Source organism: Anabrus simplex, chromosome 2 (genome assembly GCF_040414725.1).
Source record: "Anabrus simplex isolate iqAnaSimp1 chromosome 2, ASM4041472v1, whole genome shotgun sequence".
NCBI lineage: Eukaryota > Metazoa > Arthropoda > Insecta > Orthoptera > Tettigoniidae > Anabrus > Anabrus simplex.
In genome coordinates this window covers 1,024,306,144-1,024,326,333 of record NC_090266.1, presented here as the reverse complement: position 1 = coordinate 1,024,326,333, position 20,190 = coordinate 1,024,306,144, and the positions used below count along the sequence as shown (strand labels likewise).

The 20,190-nt window shown below is 39.4% G+C and overlaps 1 protein-coding gene across 1 annotated transcript in view; it reads right to left on the bottom strand.

The window, feature by feature from the left end:
• Positions 1-20,190, bottom strand: part of LOC136863255 (polycomb group protein Pc) — a 147,889-nt gene that overhangs the window by 108,068 nt on the left and 19,631 nt on the right. Inside the window, exons 2-3 of the mRNA XM_067139638.2 lie at positions 19,861-19,904; positions 19,642-19,774 (exon numbers count right to left, since the gene is read on the bottom strand). Coding sequence (XP_066995739.2) covers positions 19,642-19,774; positions 19,861-19,904 — 177 coding nt within the window. The remainder of the gene's footprint in view (positions 1-19,641; positions 19,775-19,860; positions 19,905-20,190) is intronic.

Genomic DNA, 20,190 nt, shown 5'->3' with positions numbered 1-20,190 from the left:
GGAACCATTCAAAAATATATAGTTCAGGCAAGAAAATATTATTCTGAAACTACTACCACACTCTCTCCAAATACAGACTACAAGATTGAAGCAGATGACAAAAATCCACCCCCGTGATACGGCTTTTGAAGTGGATGAAAGTAATCGTGGTATTTATTTTGTAACCAATTTTTGTAAGTGCAACGGTGAAGCTGAACTGTTTTGTGAACCACCAACGAAAGAAGAGTGCTTTTTAAATGTAACTGAAATCAAAAGAAAACTACCCAGTGACTCGTTTTACTTGTGGGAAATGGTATTTTGATGAGTCTATACCAGAAGCAGAATGAGCTTTTTTTTTTCAGACCAAGCTTTCATTCAAACTGTAGGCTACTTAAGCATTGAATGTTCAGTTGTTTTTAAATATTTTAGTTCATTTTACATTCACTGTTATCATAATAATAATAATAATAATAATAATAATAATAATAATAATAATAATAATAATAATAATAATAATAATAATAATGTTATTTGTTTTACGTCCCACTAACTACATTTTTAAGGTCTTCGGAGACGCCGAGGTGCGTGAATTTAGTCCCACAGGAGTTCTTTTACGTGCCAGTAAATCTACCGACACGGGGCTGTCGTATTTGAGCACCTTCAAATACCACCGGACTGAGCCAGGATCAAACCTGCCAAGTTGGGGTTAGAAGGCCAGCACCTTAACAGTCTGAGCCACTCAGCCTGGCCATTCACTGTTATCAGTGTTAGATAAATGTGTGACAATTCATAAAAATACTATTAAGTAGGCCACATGTCAGTACCAGTATCTGTAGTTATATACCTCATTATTATTATTATTATTATTATTATTATTATTATTATTATTATTATTATTATTATTATTATTATTATGAGGAGGAGGAATGAAGCTTGTAGTTTTATGTAACCGATAACCTCAGTATCATAAGCCACGGGACCTCATTTTTTACGCGAAATCCGAACCACCGGACATGACTTTCACCTCGAAAATCACACATGCATTAATCGGGACTAGAACCCAGTCTGTCTTGATGGTTCCAAGCAGCTTAACCGCTGCGCCATCACACCCCTTCTTTATTATTACTTACTGCGATATTAAATATACATTTTGTCATTCAGTGATCGTATTTGATGCGGAGTTTTAAGATTTATTAGCCCCTCATGCCATGTCGACAGAGCACTGATTTGCATGTGTAATCCCGGGACGCTGTCAAGTAAACGTGCAATGATTTCCTTTAACTATATTACGCAGATATTACGCAACTTACACATTTTTTTTTTTTTTGTGCAAAATGTACCTTTGTCCTTCTTGTAAACAATATCTTGACATTATCAATAATAGTTGCCACAATTCGCAGAATTTAGAAAAAGACATAAAGGTATGTAAAGTCAAAAGTCTGTTCCATGTAAACACCGATTGCTACGTTTAAAATTTAATAAAATTGCATACATCAGGTTTACAACAATGAAATTTGTGGAGGTTGTTAAGTTTCATCTAGACGTTATTATGCATAAATCTCAGAAATGTACAAATGTAAACACGCGATGCCAGGAATTGGCCTTTTATGTGCATGTGCATTTTATAAACTGGTACATCCTCTTCCCCACAAAACTGAGCCCTGCCTCGAAAAAATGTATTACACACGGTTATGTAAGAAGTAAAAAGATCGTCATAAAAGAAAAATGAGGAGGGGATGATTACACTATAGGCTTGATGCTTCTTGTGATGCACAGTCTTCCTGAGATGGAACAAAAAGAGAGAATGATGGATTGGCCACCGCCACCAATGCTCCATTTTTTTTACTTTTTTTGCTTAACGTCGCACCATCACAGACAGGTCTTATGGCGACGACGGGACAGGAAAGACCTAGTGATGAGAAGGAAGCAGCCGTGGCCTTAATTAAGGTACAGCTCCAGCATTTGCCTGGTGTGAAAATGGGAAACCACGGAAAACCATCTTCAGGGCTGCCGACAGTGGGATTCGAACCCACTATCTCCCAGATGCGAGTTCACAGCTGCATGCCCCTAACCACATGGCTAACTCACCCGGTACCAATGCGCCAACAATTTTTCAGTTTCACTCTCACTCCAACACCAAGACTGCTCATCTACACGGAAGGGTTTTCTCATTTGGCAGGATTGTACTGCTCCCAGGGACTGAAACACAATGACACCAGCAACAGCGACAGTTTCCTGACACAGGCCACATGGGAGAAGTGGGGTTTGATCCAAACAACTGTGTTAGAGATGAAAGGGTTTGAATACTTTACTCCCAGTTATGGAGTATATTCACACTCCTTGCACTAAAGGAATGCCTTGACATTAGAGAAGAAACTATGACTATTACTTGATGACAACATATTATGTCCTACCAGAAGACTGGATAAATACGTTGCTCCAAATGAGCTTAAATTTGCACCAGGCTGAGTGACTCAGATGGTTGAGGCGCTGACCTTCTGACCCCAACTTGACAGGTTCAATCCTGGCTAGGTCCAGTGGTATCTGATAGTGCTCAAATATGTCAGCCTCGTGTTGGTAGATTTCCTGGCACATAAAAGAACTCCTGAGGGACTAAATTCCAGTACCTTGGTGTCTCCGAAAACCATAAAAATGTAGTTAGTGGGACTTAAAGCCAATAACATTTTTATTCTTAACTTTGCTCCAATAAAAGTTAGCCTTGCTTCAGAGGGGCCCAGTTGTATCACAGGATAAGGTAAAAAAAAAATTCAATATTTCAAAATTTAGCCCAAAAAGAAAAGCACAGGAATTCCCACATACAGTCCTTTTGCATCTAAAAACAAAATAAAAAAATAAAACCAAAAAACCAAAAAATTAAGAAATTAACTATTATCCTAGCTGGGCTTCTATCTACATCTTCTTCTTTTTTTTTCTTCATGGGGCCTCTAAATATTAGTTCCTAATTAGCGTCGACCTCTAAGATCTTTTGCTACCATGTTTTTCCTTCATTCCCACCTAGATATACCTGCTCCCTTCACAAAGCTGCAGGTTGCTGTTATTGGGTCTTCTTGGAAAATCAATATATATATATATATATATATATATCTCTCTCCACCTGGTAGTGCTAGAGTGGAGAGTCTGATTCTACCCAGCGCCTCACATTCAAAAAGTATGTGTTCAGCTGATTCCTCTGCTTCATTACATTTCCTACATATATTGTCTCTTATTACTCCAATTCTATGTAGGTGGTTTTTCAGATGGCAGTAACCTGTCAACAGTCCTACTACCCATCTTATATTTTCTCTGCTGAGTTTCAACAGTTCTTTAGTATCTTGTTTGGTCCTTTCATCAGTTTCTTTGCAAGCCTGCATCCTGGAGTATTTTTCCAGTTCTCCAATTGTTTCTTTTGTACCCATTTTCCTATGTAGTGTCGGGCTTGTCCATAGGAAATCCCGCATACAGGTTCTGGGCCTACAAAATGTGTTTCTGCCCCTTTCCTGGCCAGTTTATCTGCCTTTTCGTTTCCTTCTATACCTGCATGCCCTGGTACCCAAATTATTTTGACACTGTTGTACTTTGAGAGCTTCAGGAGAAGTGAAAGGCAATACCAGACAATTCTGGATATTATCCGGACAGCTTCTAGTGCCTTAATGGCCGCTCGGCTATCCATAAAAATGTTTTTACTCCTATAGTTCATTTTCAGCTTTTCTTCACGACATGTTGTGATAGCTATCACTTCCACTTGAAAGACTGTAGTGTGTTTGCCCAGGCTCATCTGAATTGATCTCTCAAGTCTTCTCCCATTGATCCCTCCTCCTGTGCCATCCCCAGTCTTTGAGCCATCAGTCCACCACACTTTATCTTCTTTCTCAGTATTCCATTTGTTGATATCCCAGTCTTTTTTCACTATCTGGGTCTCAAATGATTTTTCAAAGTTGTACTTTGGTATCATATGATCAGAAGGCATGTGTAGTTCTTCCTCTGTTATTACTCTGTTAATTTTACAGTGTCCTAAATTGGGTCTTTGTGCATTCCAGCACTCTGATTGTGCCAATCTATGTGAACTCATTCTAGCCTGTCCTTTTATAAAAATGCCTAGTGATGGGAGGTCTCGTAAAGTATTCAACGCTTCTGTCGGTGCAGTTCTCATAGCTCCAGTTATGGCTATGCATGCCATTCTCTGTAGGCTATCCAAACTACTGACTTTTCCTTGGCTTACTTTCTGGCACCGGATGATTGCAGCATAGGCCATCAATGGTCTAATGATCATTGTATATATCCACATTACCACTGATGGTCTTAGGCCCTATGTCTTCCCGACGGTTCTCTTACATGCATACAGCAAGTTCTTGGCCCGGGTTATGTTCCTTTCTATATGAAGATTCCAGGTTAGGTTTTTATATAACACTACACCTAGGTGCATATATATATCTATCTCTTGCCCAAAGAGCTTCAGTGATCTCTTTCCCTCTAATTTCCTCCTTCTTATAAAAGGGACCAGAGTTATCTTGTTTGGTTCTTCCCGACACCAGTTCTCCACAAGATTAAGTGATCTTTGCCTGAGGACCTGGATAACACTCATCACCTTACCTCGTACCACAATCACTAGGTCATCTGCGTATCCTTTGTGTACAAAAACCCTGTTCGTTGAGCATAACTATGATTTTGTTCACCATGAGGTTCCACAGCAGAGGAGAAAGTACTCCTCCTTGAGCACAGCCTCGGGTGGCCCTAACCGTCAGCGTTTCTTCAAACAGGGTTGCTTTTATCTTCCTGCCGTCTAACATGGATTTAATCCATTTGATGACGGTTTTACTCACCTTGCTCTTTTCCAATGCTTTGATCACAGAGTCATAGGTTGTATTGCTGAATGCTCCTTTTATATCTAGAAATGCCGCCAGTGCAATTTCTTTATATTCTAGGCCTTCCTCTAGTTTACAAATCAACTTGTGGAGTGCTACTTCAGTGGATCTGCCAGGTCTATATGCAAATCGATTTTCATGTAACGTTGAGTTCAGTTTCATCGTTCTTCTGATATAGTTGTCCAGTATTTTCTCCATTGCTTTCAGCATGGAGGAGGTTAAACATAATGGTCTGTATGCTTTGGCTTGGGCATAATTTGCCCTTTCAGGCTTAGGTATGAATACTGCTTTAGTTTCAGACCATGATTTTGGCACATACCCTAAAGCTAGACTAGCTCTGAAAAGGTCCGCCAGAGCATTGACGAGTATCTCCCGTCCTTCCTGTAGGAGTATCGGAAGTATCTCATCTGGCCTTGAAGCCTTTATAGAATGAAGCGTGTCAACTGCCCATTTTACATGGTTGTGTTTTATTATTCTGTTGGCACAGTTCCAGTCTACTCTTCGAGCTTCAGTCTCTGTTCTAACTGTTTCTTCTTCTGTCATCTCCTCAGCCTCAGGAAAGTGACATGCCATTACTATCTCCAGCGTGTCCCTCCCCGCCTGAGTAAATGACCCATCTGTTTTCTCCAGTGTCCCCCTACTTCATTTATATGGGTTGCTTTCAGAACCTTCTGGAGCCTTACTGTTTCAGTGTGTGATTCCACTTTTTCACAGAACAATTTCCAAGATTTTCTTTTTTCTTTCCGTATCTCTAGATACATCCCACATACCATTTCTAGATGATGTTCTATACAACATACTAACCTATTTTTTTTATTGTGGCTAGTTTGTTGTTCCACCACCTTACCTTTTTGGTGTTTTTCTTTTCTTTGAGAGGACAGTTTACATGGAATGAGTCTATAATGGCCTCTTCTAATAGTTCCACTGCCTCATCCAATTCTTTCTGTCCTCTCACATTAGTTGGAATTTTTTGTACAGCCTTCCTTAGAACTTCTCTGTATCTGTCCCAGTTAGTTCTTTTTGGATCTCTGTACATCTTAATTCCACAAAGTCTCACATCTATTGCAAATTGGATGTGCTGGTGGTCTGCCAATGATGGTTCCTCCAGCACCTTCCAGTCTTTAATAAAATTTGCAATATGTGTAATGCTTAGTGTAATGTCTATTACCTCCCTACGATTTTTATTTATAAATGTAGGCTTGTTTCCTAGGTTCAGTAAAGACTCACCTCTTGCATTGCAGTTTGTGCTGCCCCATGCCGTATGGTGTGAATTTGCATCTGCTCCAAGGACTAGGTGTTCACCTTTCCTCTTTGCATTGCAAATTAGGTTCTCAACTTCTTCTGAAGGGGGCAGATTAGTTGAGTCATATGGAAGGTATGCAGAGCCTATGGTTATTTCTCTGGGTCTCTCCCAATTAACCAAGTTTAATCCTGGCCATGGTTAAGTCTTGTAAACAGTGTTCCTGCAACATAAGACATTTTAATTTCCTGTTCACAAGAAGACATGTTCTGGGTATTTCCGATGTTGTTTCGTACATCAGTTTACCTCCAGATTTCATCAATCCTGCTACTCTGCCCTTGACTGCCCATGGCTCTTGAGTAAGGGCCACGTCAATAGCCTTGGACTCAAACTTCTGGACGAAATTGGCCACAGCTGCTTTTTTATGCTGAAGATTGGCCCGAAGGACCTCCAGCTCCACCTTTATCAACATTGGGTTTCGTTTCTCCCCTGATGACTTGAAACTTGATCTGCCCAAGTCCAAGCTTGGCCTTAAGGCTTATCTTTTTGAGCTCTTCAAAGTCTCTTTCACCAAGGGCTAAAACGGCTCTCCTTCCTGTCTTATCCATTGAAGTGGCATTCAGCACTCTTCACTCTGCTGTTAGAAGTTTGGTATCGTGCTGATTGATTCTGACAGCAGTCTGCTCTCCTGGAGCTTCTGTTGCCATTTGTTGTTTTGAGTTGGCAACAGCCTGTCCAATTGGGACTTCTGTCTCCATTTTTTCATCTTGGGCTTGCTCCTGGATCTGCTCTACTGGAGCTTCCTTGGCTTCCCTTGATGTCGAATTTTTTGAAATTGGTTCTTTATAAGCATCCATATTTCAATCAATCATAGGGTTTTTGCCCCTTCTAGGGTCCTGAGCATTGTTCTCACCATCTGTGGTGAGGCATACAGCCAGACATTGTCCTCCCGCAATTCAGGCTCTCCGTAGCAGAGACCTCGCCCCTCAGTCATCCATCTAGCAGTCCGTCCCTGGCCCGAACCTAGACAGGTTCGTTCCCCCTTCAGTAGGCCTACTCACATGGTCTCCACTTGGCATTATCATGACTGAGTTCACAGCCATGACTTTCCCCCTTGGTTGGGATCGCCCCTTTTCCAACCCACGGCTTGTCCAGGCTACGTAGAGCAAAGTGATGTGTTGGTTCCAGCACCCCGCAGTGAGCCTTCACCCCAAGCACCAGCCCCACTTCACCTGAACCACCGTATCACCCATGTGGAGGAACCATGGATGCCTCTCTAGCATGTGTGGGCGAGGCCTCTACTTCCAAGCCTTGACTTGGGCTAGTAACAATTCTATCTACACCTGGACTGAACTGCGAACACGATACTCTAACATAAATGATTATTTTTGTAGGCATTTAACATAGAACAATAGCCCTTAACTAGCACAACTTAACAATAATTAGCAATATTAATTAATTTCCTAATACAGTTAACTAACCATTATCACAGATATAACAATACAATGAACTATGCATAACTAAACACAACTAACTAAACATAACTAGACATGCACTAACCAACAACCTAATATAATGGACTGACCGTAATCAACTCTAACTAAACATAACTAAAATAACCAAACATAACTAACTTCCCAATATAATGAACTAACCCTAGAGTATACACAGTTAGCAATACACAATGTCCCTCTAGATATTTACATGCAATATCCTTCTCAACTCAAACACCAGTGTGGAGAACGTAAGTTATATCTTATTCGATTAATCAATTTCCGGCAGAAGAAAGACAGTTTTGTTCCATTTTGTTATATAGTTTCCTTGGCTGTAGTTTTGAAGTGGGTGTTATGTGCGTGAATAAAATTGTGATTAAGCTAAAGTAAATGATTTGTTATTGCAGGACAACTGACAATTTCAATATCAAGTTAAATTGGAACAACAATGACCGAACGCCGAGTATTACAAGGCGTGTTTACTAGCGAAGTGAACAAGCTTGAAGAACTGTTGAATATTGCCAATAACGACCAACTGGAAATTCGTAGCAGGTATACTTCACTTGTAGAAAGATACAAGAAGTTAAAACATATTGATGATGAAGTCTACAATGAACTGCTGTAGAGAAATATCATGTTTGAAACAGAGATCAACAAATGCAGTGAATACGAACTGAAATTGTTTAAGGTTAGAGAAAAGGTGCAGGCCTTACAAGTTGTAGATCAACCTGTTTCTGAAGTCAATAGTAACTGTTCACCTTCTTCCAATCACAGATTATTAAGACTAAAGCTCAAAAGGTTTGACTGGAACGTGAAAGGTTGGATTTGGTTTCGGGTGCAATTTACTAAAATGCATGAAGATTGCAGCCTTAAAGATGAAAACAAATTTGTTTTTCTGATTCAGTGTATGAAACCTGGTTCACCTGCTCAGAAACTGGTAGAAGCTTTCCTCCTTCCAAAGAAAACTATAAAAAGGCTGTAGATTTGTTGAAGTACCGTAAAACGGGGTAACTTCGGCCACTTTCTCGTATATTTTTTAAATTAAAATGTGAAATATTCCCTCTAATTTTCTGAAAAATATAATATAAGATCTGCCATGTTTGTTCTTCATTTCTAAATATGAACATAATTCAAATTGTTATTCAGTAATGAATTATAATTATCGAAAGAGTGGCCGGAGTTTTGGGGTAACTTCGGCCGCCATAAAAATATCTCTTAAAACAAAGTTTTCTTTGATGTAGTGTTACTTCAGCCACTGTGAATGTTTTTTAAAAACCTGCAAAAAGCCCAGTATCAACAATTACAAACAAATTAAAATGATTTGTGGTGAAACAGAAGTATAGTGATCAAATTCACATTTTTCACAAAGAAGAAACTATTTTGTTTAGCCTAAGCATACAAGCATTGTATGATATTACAAATTACGTGTTGCATTGCGTAATTATTTGTAATGGTACAAAAGATAATAAATAAAAAGTACGAAAATCACAAAAGCTCAATAGTATGGAGGGAAAAGGGGATCGGAAAAGAAGCAATCTTATAGACTGTTCTCATAATACACTGTCTTCTAAATTAGAAAATATCTGGGTCGTAAATCAAGTTCTTAATTGCGCCTCGTCCATGTCAACTGATTTCCGTCTATTTATCATTGAAAATAGGAACCGTCTTTCTCCTCCCTGTCGGGATAAACTTCTCCGTTTATTGTTATTGTGGCTTTATTAATCTCTTCTAAAGCATTCTTGAAGTAAACAGGCTCGTAATTACAAAACTCGCGGCCGCGTAATGTTTTCCTGTACGTTCTTGGCATGGCCGAAGTTACCCCGGAAGTGGACAACTTTCATCACAAAACTATTCCCTGGAAAACCTATTTGAATAAAATGCATCAAATTAGATTGATCAGTTACCAGACGTACTTACATTTGGACCCCATAAACCACTGGAATGGAGAATCGAATGCTGGGGCTAGAGAACAGTTTGTTTTCTGCTGTTACCAGACAAGACAATAGTCGGGGCTGCGAAAAAAATGGATTGACTCAAAAATGAGCCCACCAATGTTTTTTGGACTACCGAGTGTTGATAGAGCATTCTATCGTACGTGCATTTCAGTTGTTGCAAGTGGTTTATCTTTTTCAGTTTAGGAGGCAGGAGAAAATAAGTGTTGCTATTCGTCAGTGGCCGAAGTTACCCTGTATGGCCGAAGTTACCCCGCTTTACGGTATATGTATGGGAAGGATGAGTTACTTATTGAACACTGTTAGGGAACTTCTATCCTTGGTGATAATGAAAGATAATTTATGATCCATAGCACAACTGTATGACAGTCTGGAAGGACAGGCGAGAGCGCTTGATTCATCAGGAGTGAAAAAGGAGTATAATGCTGCGATGCTTTTTCCCCTTGTGGAGAGTGCCTTACCAAAGGTTATGTTTAAAACTTGGGACAGGTATCGTGTATCAAAAGAAATGCCTACCAAGGAACCCAACTGTTGCTTGACAGAATTGTTAGCCTGTTTAAAGACTGAGGTCGAAGATGAAGAACGACTTAAGCTAAGGCAAGGTTCTTTTGAAGCTAATGAGAAGGTAGATTGAGTTAAGCAGGACGATAAAACCAAGATTAAGATGAGGGAAGTACCTTCAGTGACTGTTTTAATTTCAGTAGAGGAAGTTTCAGTTAGTAAGGGAAACAAGAACAACAGAGAAATAGCCTGTGTATTTTGTATCAGAACCACATATCCTTCTCAAGACTGTGCTGTAGCTATCGATTGTTCTCTAGAAGAATGCCCAGGAATGTTAAAGAAAAAGGGAGCTTGATTTATGTATCTACGACAGAGACATGTCAATGCTAAGTGTAAGATGTTTGTGAAGTGCCCACTTTGCAGAGGGGAAACATTATGCTTTGATGTATGTGAAGACAGCCTCACATGAACCTAAAGGTGATTCAGTTTCAAATACAGTTAGCATGATAACAGATAGTAATGAAGGACAAGCGACCAATCTGCAGACCTTACTTGTTAAAGTAATTGTTGGTGGATCCAAACACTGAGTGTGAGTTCTTTGTGACAGTGGATTGCAGAAAAGCTTCATAAAGAAGTACTGTGCTAAGAAATAAGAGTTGGAACAAACAGGAAAGGTAACCCTAAGTCAAGAATTATTTGGAGGTAGTAAAACAGCACCTGTTTGCTTTGAGTCCTATCAGATAACTCTGTTGGGTATGAATGAAGAAGTCCTATCAGATAACTCTGTTGGGCATGAATGAAGGAAACAGATACGAGGTTACAGTTCTAGGCTCTGATTGTTTTTGTGGTAGTGCTCCCCTAGTTGATGCTGACTTGTTTAATTTGCTTAAGAACAAGGCAATTGAACTTAGTGATGTTAGACAATATGATTATGACAGTGCTAGTGATGTACAGTTATTGTTAGGAGCTGATGTCTGGGCTCAGATAATCACGCCAGTCTTTGTACATGTGTATAAGAATCTTGTGGCAGTGAGAACTTGTTTAGGGTGGACACTTATGGGCCCTTCTGAGATCACCTCACCAACTGTTTTGTCTTACACTCTACTTGCACAGACCCAATCAACAAGGGTGGTGGTGGGAAATTGAAGGTATGGGTATAAAAGATTCTGGCAAACAGATCAAAAAGAAAGAGAGTTGTGATGAGAGAAGCGGCATCTGGCTGCTACATTGTTAAACTATCCTGTACTTTTTGGAAACAAACCATGAAATTACAGAAATAATTGTTGAGCACTTCAAGAAAGTTATGAGGAATGTAGAAATTTCAGGATATGGAGAAATGTTTCAAGAATGGGTTAACGAGGGGATTGTTGAAGGCATAGAAAATGAGGTTTCGGATGGACCTATGCATTATCTGCCTCACAGACCTGTGCTGAAAGATCGTGGCACTACAAAGATCAGTCCAGTGTTTGATGCTTCCAACAAGGACAGAAATAGTAATTCCCTGAATAAGTGCCTCGAACCTGGACCAAACCTCACTGACCTTGTTCCATCCATACTCCTCAATTTCTGATCCTACCTTATAGGTCTAATTGCTAATACAAAGTAGGCCTTCCTGCAGATTATATTTGATCCTGAAGATGCTTCATTTCCTTTGGTGGGATAATTGAAAGGTCACCATTTTTAGACATTGCAGGGTGGTTTTTGGCATCTGTTCTAGTCCCTTCTTATCAGTTTCAGTACTGAACCACCTTATGGATGATGCCCTAACTCATTTGAAGGAAGTAGCTGATAAAATGAAACAAGCATTTTATGTGGACAACTGTCTTACTGGAGGTGTACCAAAAGAAGAGATTACATTACATTTACATTAAAGGCACAAGAGTTGATGTCATCAGCAGGTTTCAATTTGAGAGGATAGGTGAACTCCTTCGATTGCAGTGTTGGTACAACTGAATATGTCTTAGGACTTCAATGGTATTGTGACGCAGATGAACTTGGATGCAAATTCAGCACAACTACAGGTTTAGTAACCCAAAGGCTGGTACTATCCAGTGTGCAGAAAATATTTGATGGATTTTGAGCCCCAGTAACCCTTATTCCCAAACTCATTCTACAGAAGACATGGGAAAGGAAAATAGGATGGGATGAGGTTTTACCAGAAGATGTTTGTGCAGAATTCTGTATTGAAATCAATTTCAAGAAAACTGAAATCTCAAACATGATAAACAGTATTGAAGATGACTACTATGGAGAGGTATGCATGTGGTGACAGCAGCAGCAAATCTTCCTGATTTGGTGATGTAACTAATACATTCGTTAATTCATATATTAATTTTGTTTCAGATGATATCATTTGCTTATAAGGAGAAAAATGTGTCTCCATTATCTGTACTACAACCTTGCATGTTCAACTTGTCTGATATAACTTCCATCTGATAGTTAAGAACAAAATGATGCAACAATTTAATGTCAAATGATGCTAAGTTCATATGATTTTATTAATTAATTTTGTATGTAGCATATTTTATGCTGTCAATGTTACAAATGTCAAAGCTACCCACAGTCAAGTAGTAGTAGTAGTAGTAGTAGTAGTAGTAGTAGTAGTAGTAGTAGTAGCAGTAGTAGCAGCGGCAGCAGCAGTAGCAGCAGCTTTAAAAAAAATGCTATTTGTTCGGGGCGTCGACCTATGGAGATCTTTTGCCCATACTTGCACCATGTGACATGAACCTGCATGTAATTGGAATGGAGGAAGTGTAGAATGTTGAATGTGAGGAAAGGAATGTTAAGGATGACACAAACACCCAGTCCCCAGGCCAGGGATATTAATCATTTACAATCAAAAAACCCTGACCCAGCCCAGAATTGAACTTGGGGCCGCCGGGTCACAGGCGGACGTGCTGCCCCCCTACAGCGCGGGGCCGGACTGTTGTTGTTGTTTCCAATAATGTTTTTTCTTATCAAATGTTGTCAGAACCAGCTTTAACATTTGCTGGCCACACCAGCCCTGTAACAAGCCAATCCCTTATTGGTTTGAAATAAATTCTGGCATTAAAAAAAAAATGCTAACCTATGAAGAAAGGTCTGCTCTAGGTAAAAAGTGACAGAGGAGGAGTAGAGAAAAAGTGAATCTCAGCCCTACGTGGGCAGAAGCGTTTTATGTCTGTATGTGGACTGAAGTTATGGCAAATTAAATGATTACTTACCTTGAATATTGGATGTACTCCAGCGCAGAAGTCCATAGGATATTATCAAAAATTTTTGCGGCAGCATGTTAGTGCAAAAAGGGCACAAGAGTCATTCCACACACAAGTTATTATGCCAGTCAGAGCCCTTATATCAGATAGTGTTGGAGATTAGCAATCTTTGATTCTACATCTTCTAGTTGGAGGTGTTGCCAGTCGTTTCCATTTGTATCCTTGAATTACTGCTTCCTGGTGAATTATATCAAAATTTTGGTATAAAAAAAGTGAAAAGTACTCTGTAGGCTCAGTTGCCATATCAAAACATGAATGTAAAATTGGTCCTTGATTAATATTATACATCTTAATGGTACTTGAAGGTCCCACGTCTAAGTTACTCATGTCAGTCCTTTCGTCAGCTGTTTCATTCTCTGGGGCACTTGAGTCGCTCTTGCACTGAGAGGACTCACTACTTAAATTTCCGTCTTCGGACACTTCATATGAAAAAATCACTTTCATCAACATCCTTCAAGTCCAAACTTGAAGCAATCTATTGCTTACCGACTCTCTTCTTACTAAGCATGTCACAAAATAGCTATATAAACCACAAAAAAGCTGGTTTCAAAACTCGTGACGCATGCTTGACTGAACATGATAGCCTCTTACAGCTTGTAAAAAGCCAGCAGGGAGATAACGTAACTATTTGAGGATTCCCCTTTCAGCCAGACCTGTAAGTGTTGTTCACTGCCATCTGTTGTGTTTTTCATTACTAAGTGCAGCAGTGACGCTGGATCTCTGACCATTTAATATATTAAACTCCACTCGCGAGCAACCCGTTATGGGATTTAATATATTAAATTCCACCCTCTAAGAGTTAGTGGTTGAAATGGATTGCCTTGTAAGTTAATCATTTAGCTGTCTTCACCTCGATAAACTGAACTTAGGGCTAGATTAGGCTGCCAATCAACACAAAGGAACTGACAACACCAGATAAGGAGATCGCCGCAGGTGGGGAAAAGGTGCTGTAATATTCCCTCACCAACATAAAGCACTATTTCTATATCAGCAAGATTCCATGTACTCAACTGCATGTATATCTAAGCTAAGAAAGTCGTAAAATTCATATCCAGAGAACAGGGATCCATTAGCAAAATATATATCTTCAGCTATACTTCAAATGACAGATGAACAGAAAAGTTAATTTGGTTTTCTAAATAGATCCATAAATATCATCCAAGGAGAGGACACTGAGAAGGAAATAGCAAATAGGAAAAATAAGACAAATAGGAAAATCCCTCTCAGTTTTAATTACTGCGTTGATGGGGTGGAGGTTCCTTTTAGGGATCATTGTAAGTATCTAGGTGTTAATATAAGGAAAGATCTTCATTGGGGTAATCACATAAATGGGATTATAGATAAAGGGTACAGATCTCTGCACATGGATACAAGGGTGTTTAGGGGTTGTAGTAAAGATGCAAAGGAGAAGGCATATAAGTCTCTGGTAAGACCTCAACTAGAGTATGGTTCCAGTGTATGGGACCCTCATCAAGATTACTCGATTCATGAACTGGAAAGAAAAGCAGCTTGATTTATTTTTGGTGATTTCCAACAAAAGAGTAGCGTTAAAAAATGTTGCAAAGTTTGGGCTGGGAAGACTTGGGAGAAAGAAGACGAGCTGCTCGACTAAGTGGTATGTAATACCAATATAAATGGTCCGTTATTGGACATTATAAATTTTCCAGTTAACTCATTCCTGGTTGCCAGCGTTTCGCCCGAGTGCTAGGCTGGGCTCATCAGTTGGTACCTAGCACACCTACCAAGACGCTGGCTAGTGCATACCGTGAAGGCCACTGCATAGGCTAATTGTAGCCACTGGCAGTGCCAATGCACTATGAGAGAATTTGTCTCATTATCAAAAATTGATGCCTGCTTGGCCATCAGATAATACAGATGTTGATTCCCACAGGGAATCTGAAATATTTGTTCCAAATGAGTAATTTATAATACCAATATAAATGGTCCGTTTTTGTACATTATAAATTTTCCAGCTAACTCATTCCTGGTTGCCAGCGTTTCGCCCCCGTGTGCTAGGGTGGGCTCATCAGTTGGTACCTAGCACACCTGTGGGAATCCATTATGCTGTGTATCGCTGGTAGCTTATCACTGTTGATGAGAAGTCATATTTATTTGTGTGTATGTTCTAATATTCTTGTAGTATACAGCAGTTGTTACCGAAGATTTTAATGCTGTGCTGTGCAACAATATATCACAACGTGACATCAGTTTGCTATGATTTTTAACCGAGTCTGGTTTTGTTATTTAGGTGTTGTTTCTTAAGTGCAATTTGGTTTTTTCCAGTTTTTTCATAAGCACCTTTAATTTATATGATTCTTTTCATGGGGCAACATGATGGCACAGTGGTACACGGTGTTATTAAATGCAATGAACTGCATCCCCCACCTCCGAGCCTATAAATATGATCTGTTTATTTTCTCTCCCAGTTTGCCTTTAACTTAAATATTGAAGTTTTGTACGTGCAGTAGTTTACTCTTGTTGCTATAAAAACTTCTCAAAAAATCCTGCACCCTAAATTTCATAAAAATAATTTGCGACTTAGTTTCTTCCACATTTAATCTTGAATTTAAATACAGATTTCACAAATTTATGCACTGCCGTTTTCCCATTATACCCTGGAAACCAAAATGAGCTCCCTCTAAATCCCCTGTCCCCTTGAGTTCATAAAAATAATTTTCAAGAGGTCCTTTAATATATTACTGTATTTTACCTTGACACTGATCAGTATAAGTGCTTTGAGCATGTCTTTTTAATATTATGTCAGTGAAAAGGAAACATGTTGTGATAAGAAGTGAATAGAAATTGGAGCAATTAGACAGGTAGAAAAGGTTGATGATGATGCTTGTTGTTTTAAGGGGCCTAACAGCGAAGGTCATCGGCCCCTAATGGTACGAAATGAAAGAACAAAAATTACAAAGGCATCCACTGACCAAAATAAAAATAAAAAATGTCATGAAGAATGAATGGATGGACAGGAACCCAACAAAACACAAAACAAACAAAAACAAAAACCAGTGGATCGGATTCAATAGAGAACGAAAATAACAGTATTACCGACCAAGGTACCACTTATAAAGCACAATGATGCTTGGTGTCTAAAGGGGGTGCAAAATCCACGTCTAAGGCCCCACAGAATGGTACATGTCGCGAGTAAAATAGAACCATGGTATGTGTCATGTTGGGGTATTAATCAGAAGTAGCGAAGACTCACGGTGTTCCACAAAAGATAGTACTACTCACAAGTATTGTACTTCGTACAGGTAACGCAGACCTATGGTGTTTCGCACACAATGGCGTCACCTACAGCCAACGCAAACCGATGAGTTTCCTCACCTAGGGTACTAGTCACGGGTGCCGGTCCTAAGGGCCCCGTGGTGTTCCGCACATAGTGAGTACTAATCACAGGCAACGCAGACCCACGGTGTCGCTCATATAGTGGTACAACTCACAGGCTACGCCCAGACCCGCGGTGTTGCCCACATGGGTACAACGCACGGGTACTGGAATCCACCAGGCCAGGCTTTTTACTGCAACGAATCACAAACATATTTAGTACCATATTAGTGATACTACTCGCAAGTACATGCAACCCATGGTGTTCCCCGCATGATGGTACGAATCGAAAGTAGTTGCATGGTTCTAATTCATTCATCCCTTGGTCGCCCCTTTTAGTCGCCTCTCACGACAGGCAGGGGATACCGTGGGTGTATTATTCGTCAGCCTCCCCCACCCACAGGGGGTGTGTGTTTGGTCCGCGAGAGGTATTTATTTCCCTCAAGTCCGCCGGCAAGCCGGTTAGGACCCCCCTATCCGCCACCTGGGACGCGCCACGTGGGAGTATCACCTCTCCCCCTGCTACGCCTGCGTAGCAGGTTCGTGGAGGTAGAAAAGGGAGACTGTTACAAAACATAGCAGCAGATTATGCTGTCAGTATCTCAACAGTATCTGTCTGGGTAAAAAGTGAAGCCAAAATTTCAGGAACACTTGTTGAATGTTTTCAAACACCAAACTATGAATACTTCTGGTTTGCCAAACAAAGCAGAGAATTCACACCAGCCGATAGAATGCTCATCAGGTCATGGCATGATATAGCTGCTCGCAAGCACTGCAAGAAGGAAGTTCAAAAAACATTTCTGATTTTATGAAGTAGTGTATCTATTATCTAGGAAAGACCATAATATGAAGATAAAGAAGTTGGAAATCAAGAGGAAACATATTCATTTATAGAAAGAGGACTTAGGGAAATGTTTGATAAATTTCCAAGTTCTTTGAAATCATTTAAGAAAAGACTAGGTAAACAATTGATAGAGAATCTGCCACAGCTCTTGACTGAATACTGTACTTTATATATTTAAATAAAGTCTATTTTGAATTTAAACAATACTGCATGCTCATAGGAGTAGAATATTTATCCATTTCGCTCCAATAGTTCCCACTGTTTATTCAAAAAATGTATTATCCAAAATAGTTCTGCCCCCTTTAGTTCAGTTAAGCAGAGTTTTACTGAATCAATAAGATAATATAAGAGGTTCAGGGTCAGTTCTACCACCTACAGGTAATGTAGCGCATAACTTGCCCTCCGCGTAAAAGGATATTTCCGTTTGACCACTACCAGGTAGCGCTATCGGCAGTATAAATCGTAGTTACCCGCCGCGCGTAATTTATCGACCACTTTGAGGGCCTGATAAGACTTTACCTGCCGGGCAAGTTTTGAGAGCTGAACATTATTAGCTGTATTTCTGGTGACATACAGCTTAAATTAGCTTGATAAAAACATGATGCCATAACAGTGATTGATATTATATTGCAGGATTTTAAACATTAATGCATCCCTTGAGTAGCAATGGTCACACCAGCCTCTCGCATCGACAGCGTCGGAGACACATTTTATAAGTCAAGCTTTTGCAAATAAACTCTACTAAGTATATAAAATCAAAACCTATTTGGAAATCATCTCAAACGGCCTTTAATTTTCTAATTTTAATTTTTCAGTTTTCAGACATTAGGTATAAGTTACTATATGTATTTCTATTACCCCAAGTGTTCTTGTAGTGTAATGGTTAACGTGCTCGCTTCATAATATGAGGTACGTGGGTTCGAGTCTTCATTATGCCGAATATTCTTTATTTTCATTATTAGTGTTGCATTCATCCGTATGCCTCCTTTCATATGTTCTTTTGTTAATAATATAGTTCATTGAAATGTTTAATCACAATATTATGTTTACTAGGAAAATGTTGTATGTGTGTGCTACTTATAGAAAATGATCTTATTATTAATTCCAATCATCATTTCATTATAGTAGTAAAGCATATAGGATTGTCGCCCAGGTAGCAGATTCACTATCAGTTATTTACCTAGTCTTCTCGTAAACAATTTCAAAGAAATTGGGAACTATTCCATTCCCTAATTCCTCTTCGGACGAATGGATATTTACCCCGATTAGTTCTTTACATTTACAGTATCTTCCAACTTTATCTTCATAAAATTAAACATTAGAATGAAATGCATTATGAATAAATGGAAGCATGTGGAACTAAACGAGGTCACAGAGCTAGTTACAAATAGAGGATCGTGGAGATACTTGATCAATTCACAGAAGCCTGCAGATAGAATGCTCAAAGGCAATAAGTCCATAAGGAAAATGTGTATATACGTACATGGAAGCGCGTAAAAGAGAGTTAAGAACAATGGCAGGGAACGAAAATACATTTTAAAATGTAAATTAGAAAGACTAAGAGAACCTGCATACCTTCTATTACGGAGCGAGCGACTTGACCTATCTACTACGAGAATATTTTCCAAAACTCTGCGTTACATGACAGGTTATAACTGGCATTAGAAAATGTAATCTCTAGATTTTAATTCCAAATAGGTATTGATTTTGAAGCTCATAGATTAACCTCACGAAAGCTTAACATAAATCATTGTCCATAACTCTAGTTCCGGGTAGCTACCTAGCGCATGCGCGGAGGTGGTTGCACGCAAGCCGAAGTACCAGCTGATTTACACCCCCAGGTACTTTACCTCCTGCGTAGCTGCCAGCCATTTTACCAGCAAATGGTCAAACCGGCCCTTAATAGGATAAAACTCTTTCCATTGATGTCCCCTCCCTTACTGTATACTTGATTAGTCAGAATCACCACCACAGCCAGTCAGGATCCATGGGTATTAATATTAACATCCAACATAAAATTAAAACAAAAGTTTCTATACTTGAACATATTTATCACATGCAAGATTATTACAACATACATAATATGGAAGGTAAACGTGATGAATTATAACAATGAGAACAATACTTTCACTGTACCAGATCAAATAAATAACAAAAACTTAACAATATAAATGTTAGCCTACCTGGTAGCGGGCTGTGTCCCTTTTTCGCCCTGGTCCACGTTTATGAGACGTTGGGTCCCCACGTTGACTTTGTTCAAAAATATCTATGAGTCTTCTATCCAAAATGTTTTCATCAGGTTCCCATGTACTATGCCTGTAAAAACACAATCTTCAACAGCATTCCACATTTTAAACTACAAATACCAAATACAACAATGTTAAAATTATTATCAGACTTACTTCCGACTCCAACCTTTCCATTTGACAAAATATTCCACACGTCCCTGCAAAAGAAGAAAACAAAATACATAAGAAACTGCATAAGCTACATTTAATTATAGAGAAATTCTATCAGACAGGATCTCCATTTCCTTTCTTCTGAAGAGCACAAACGTTTGCTAAGAAAGGGTATAAAATATTGTTGACTGAATGAAGTAGCCCAATGCACAGAGGCACATGAAACACCAGTGTGCATGAGGCACAGATATGTTTTAAAATAGAATAGTTACAATAGTTAGCGTGCTGGCCTTTGGTCACAGGGGTCCCGGGTTCGATTCCTGGCAGGGTCGG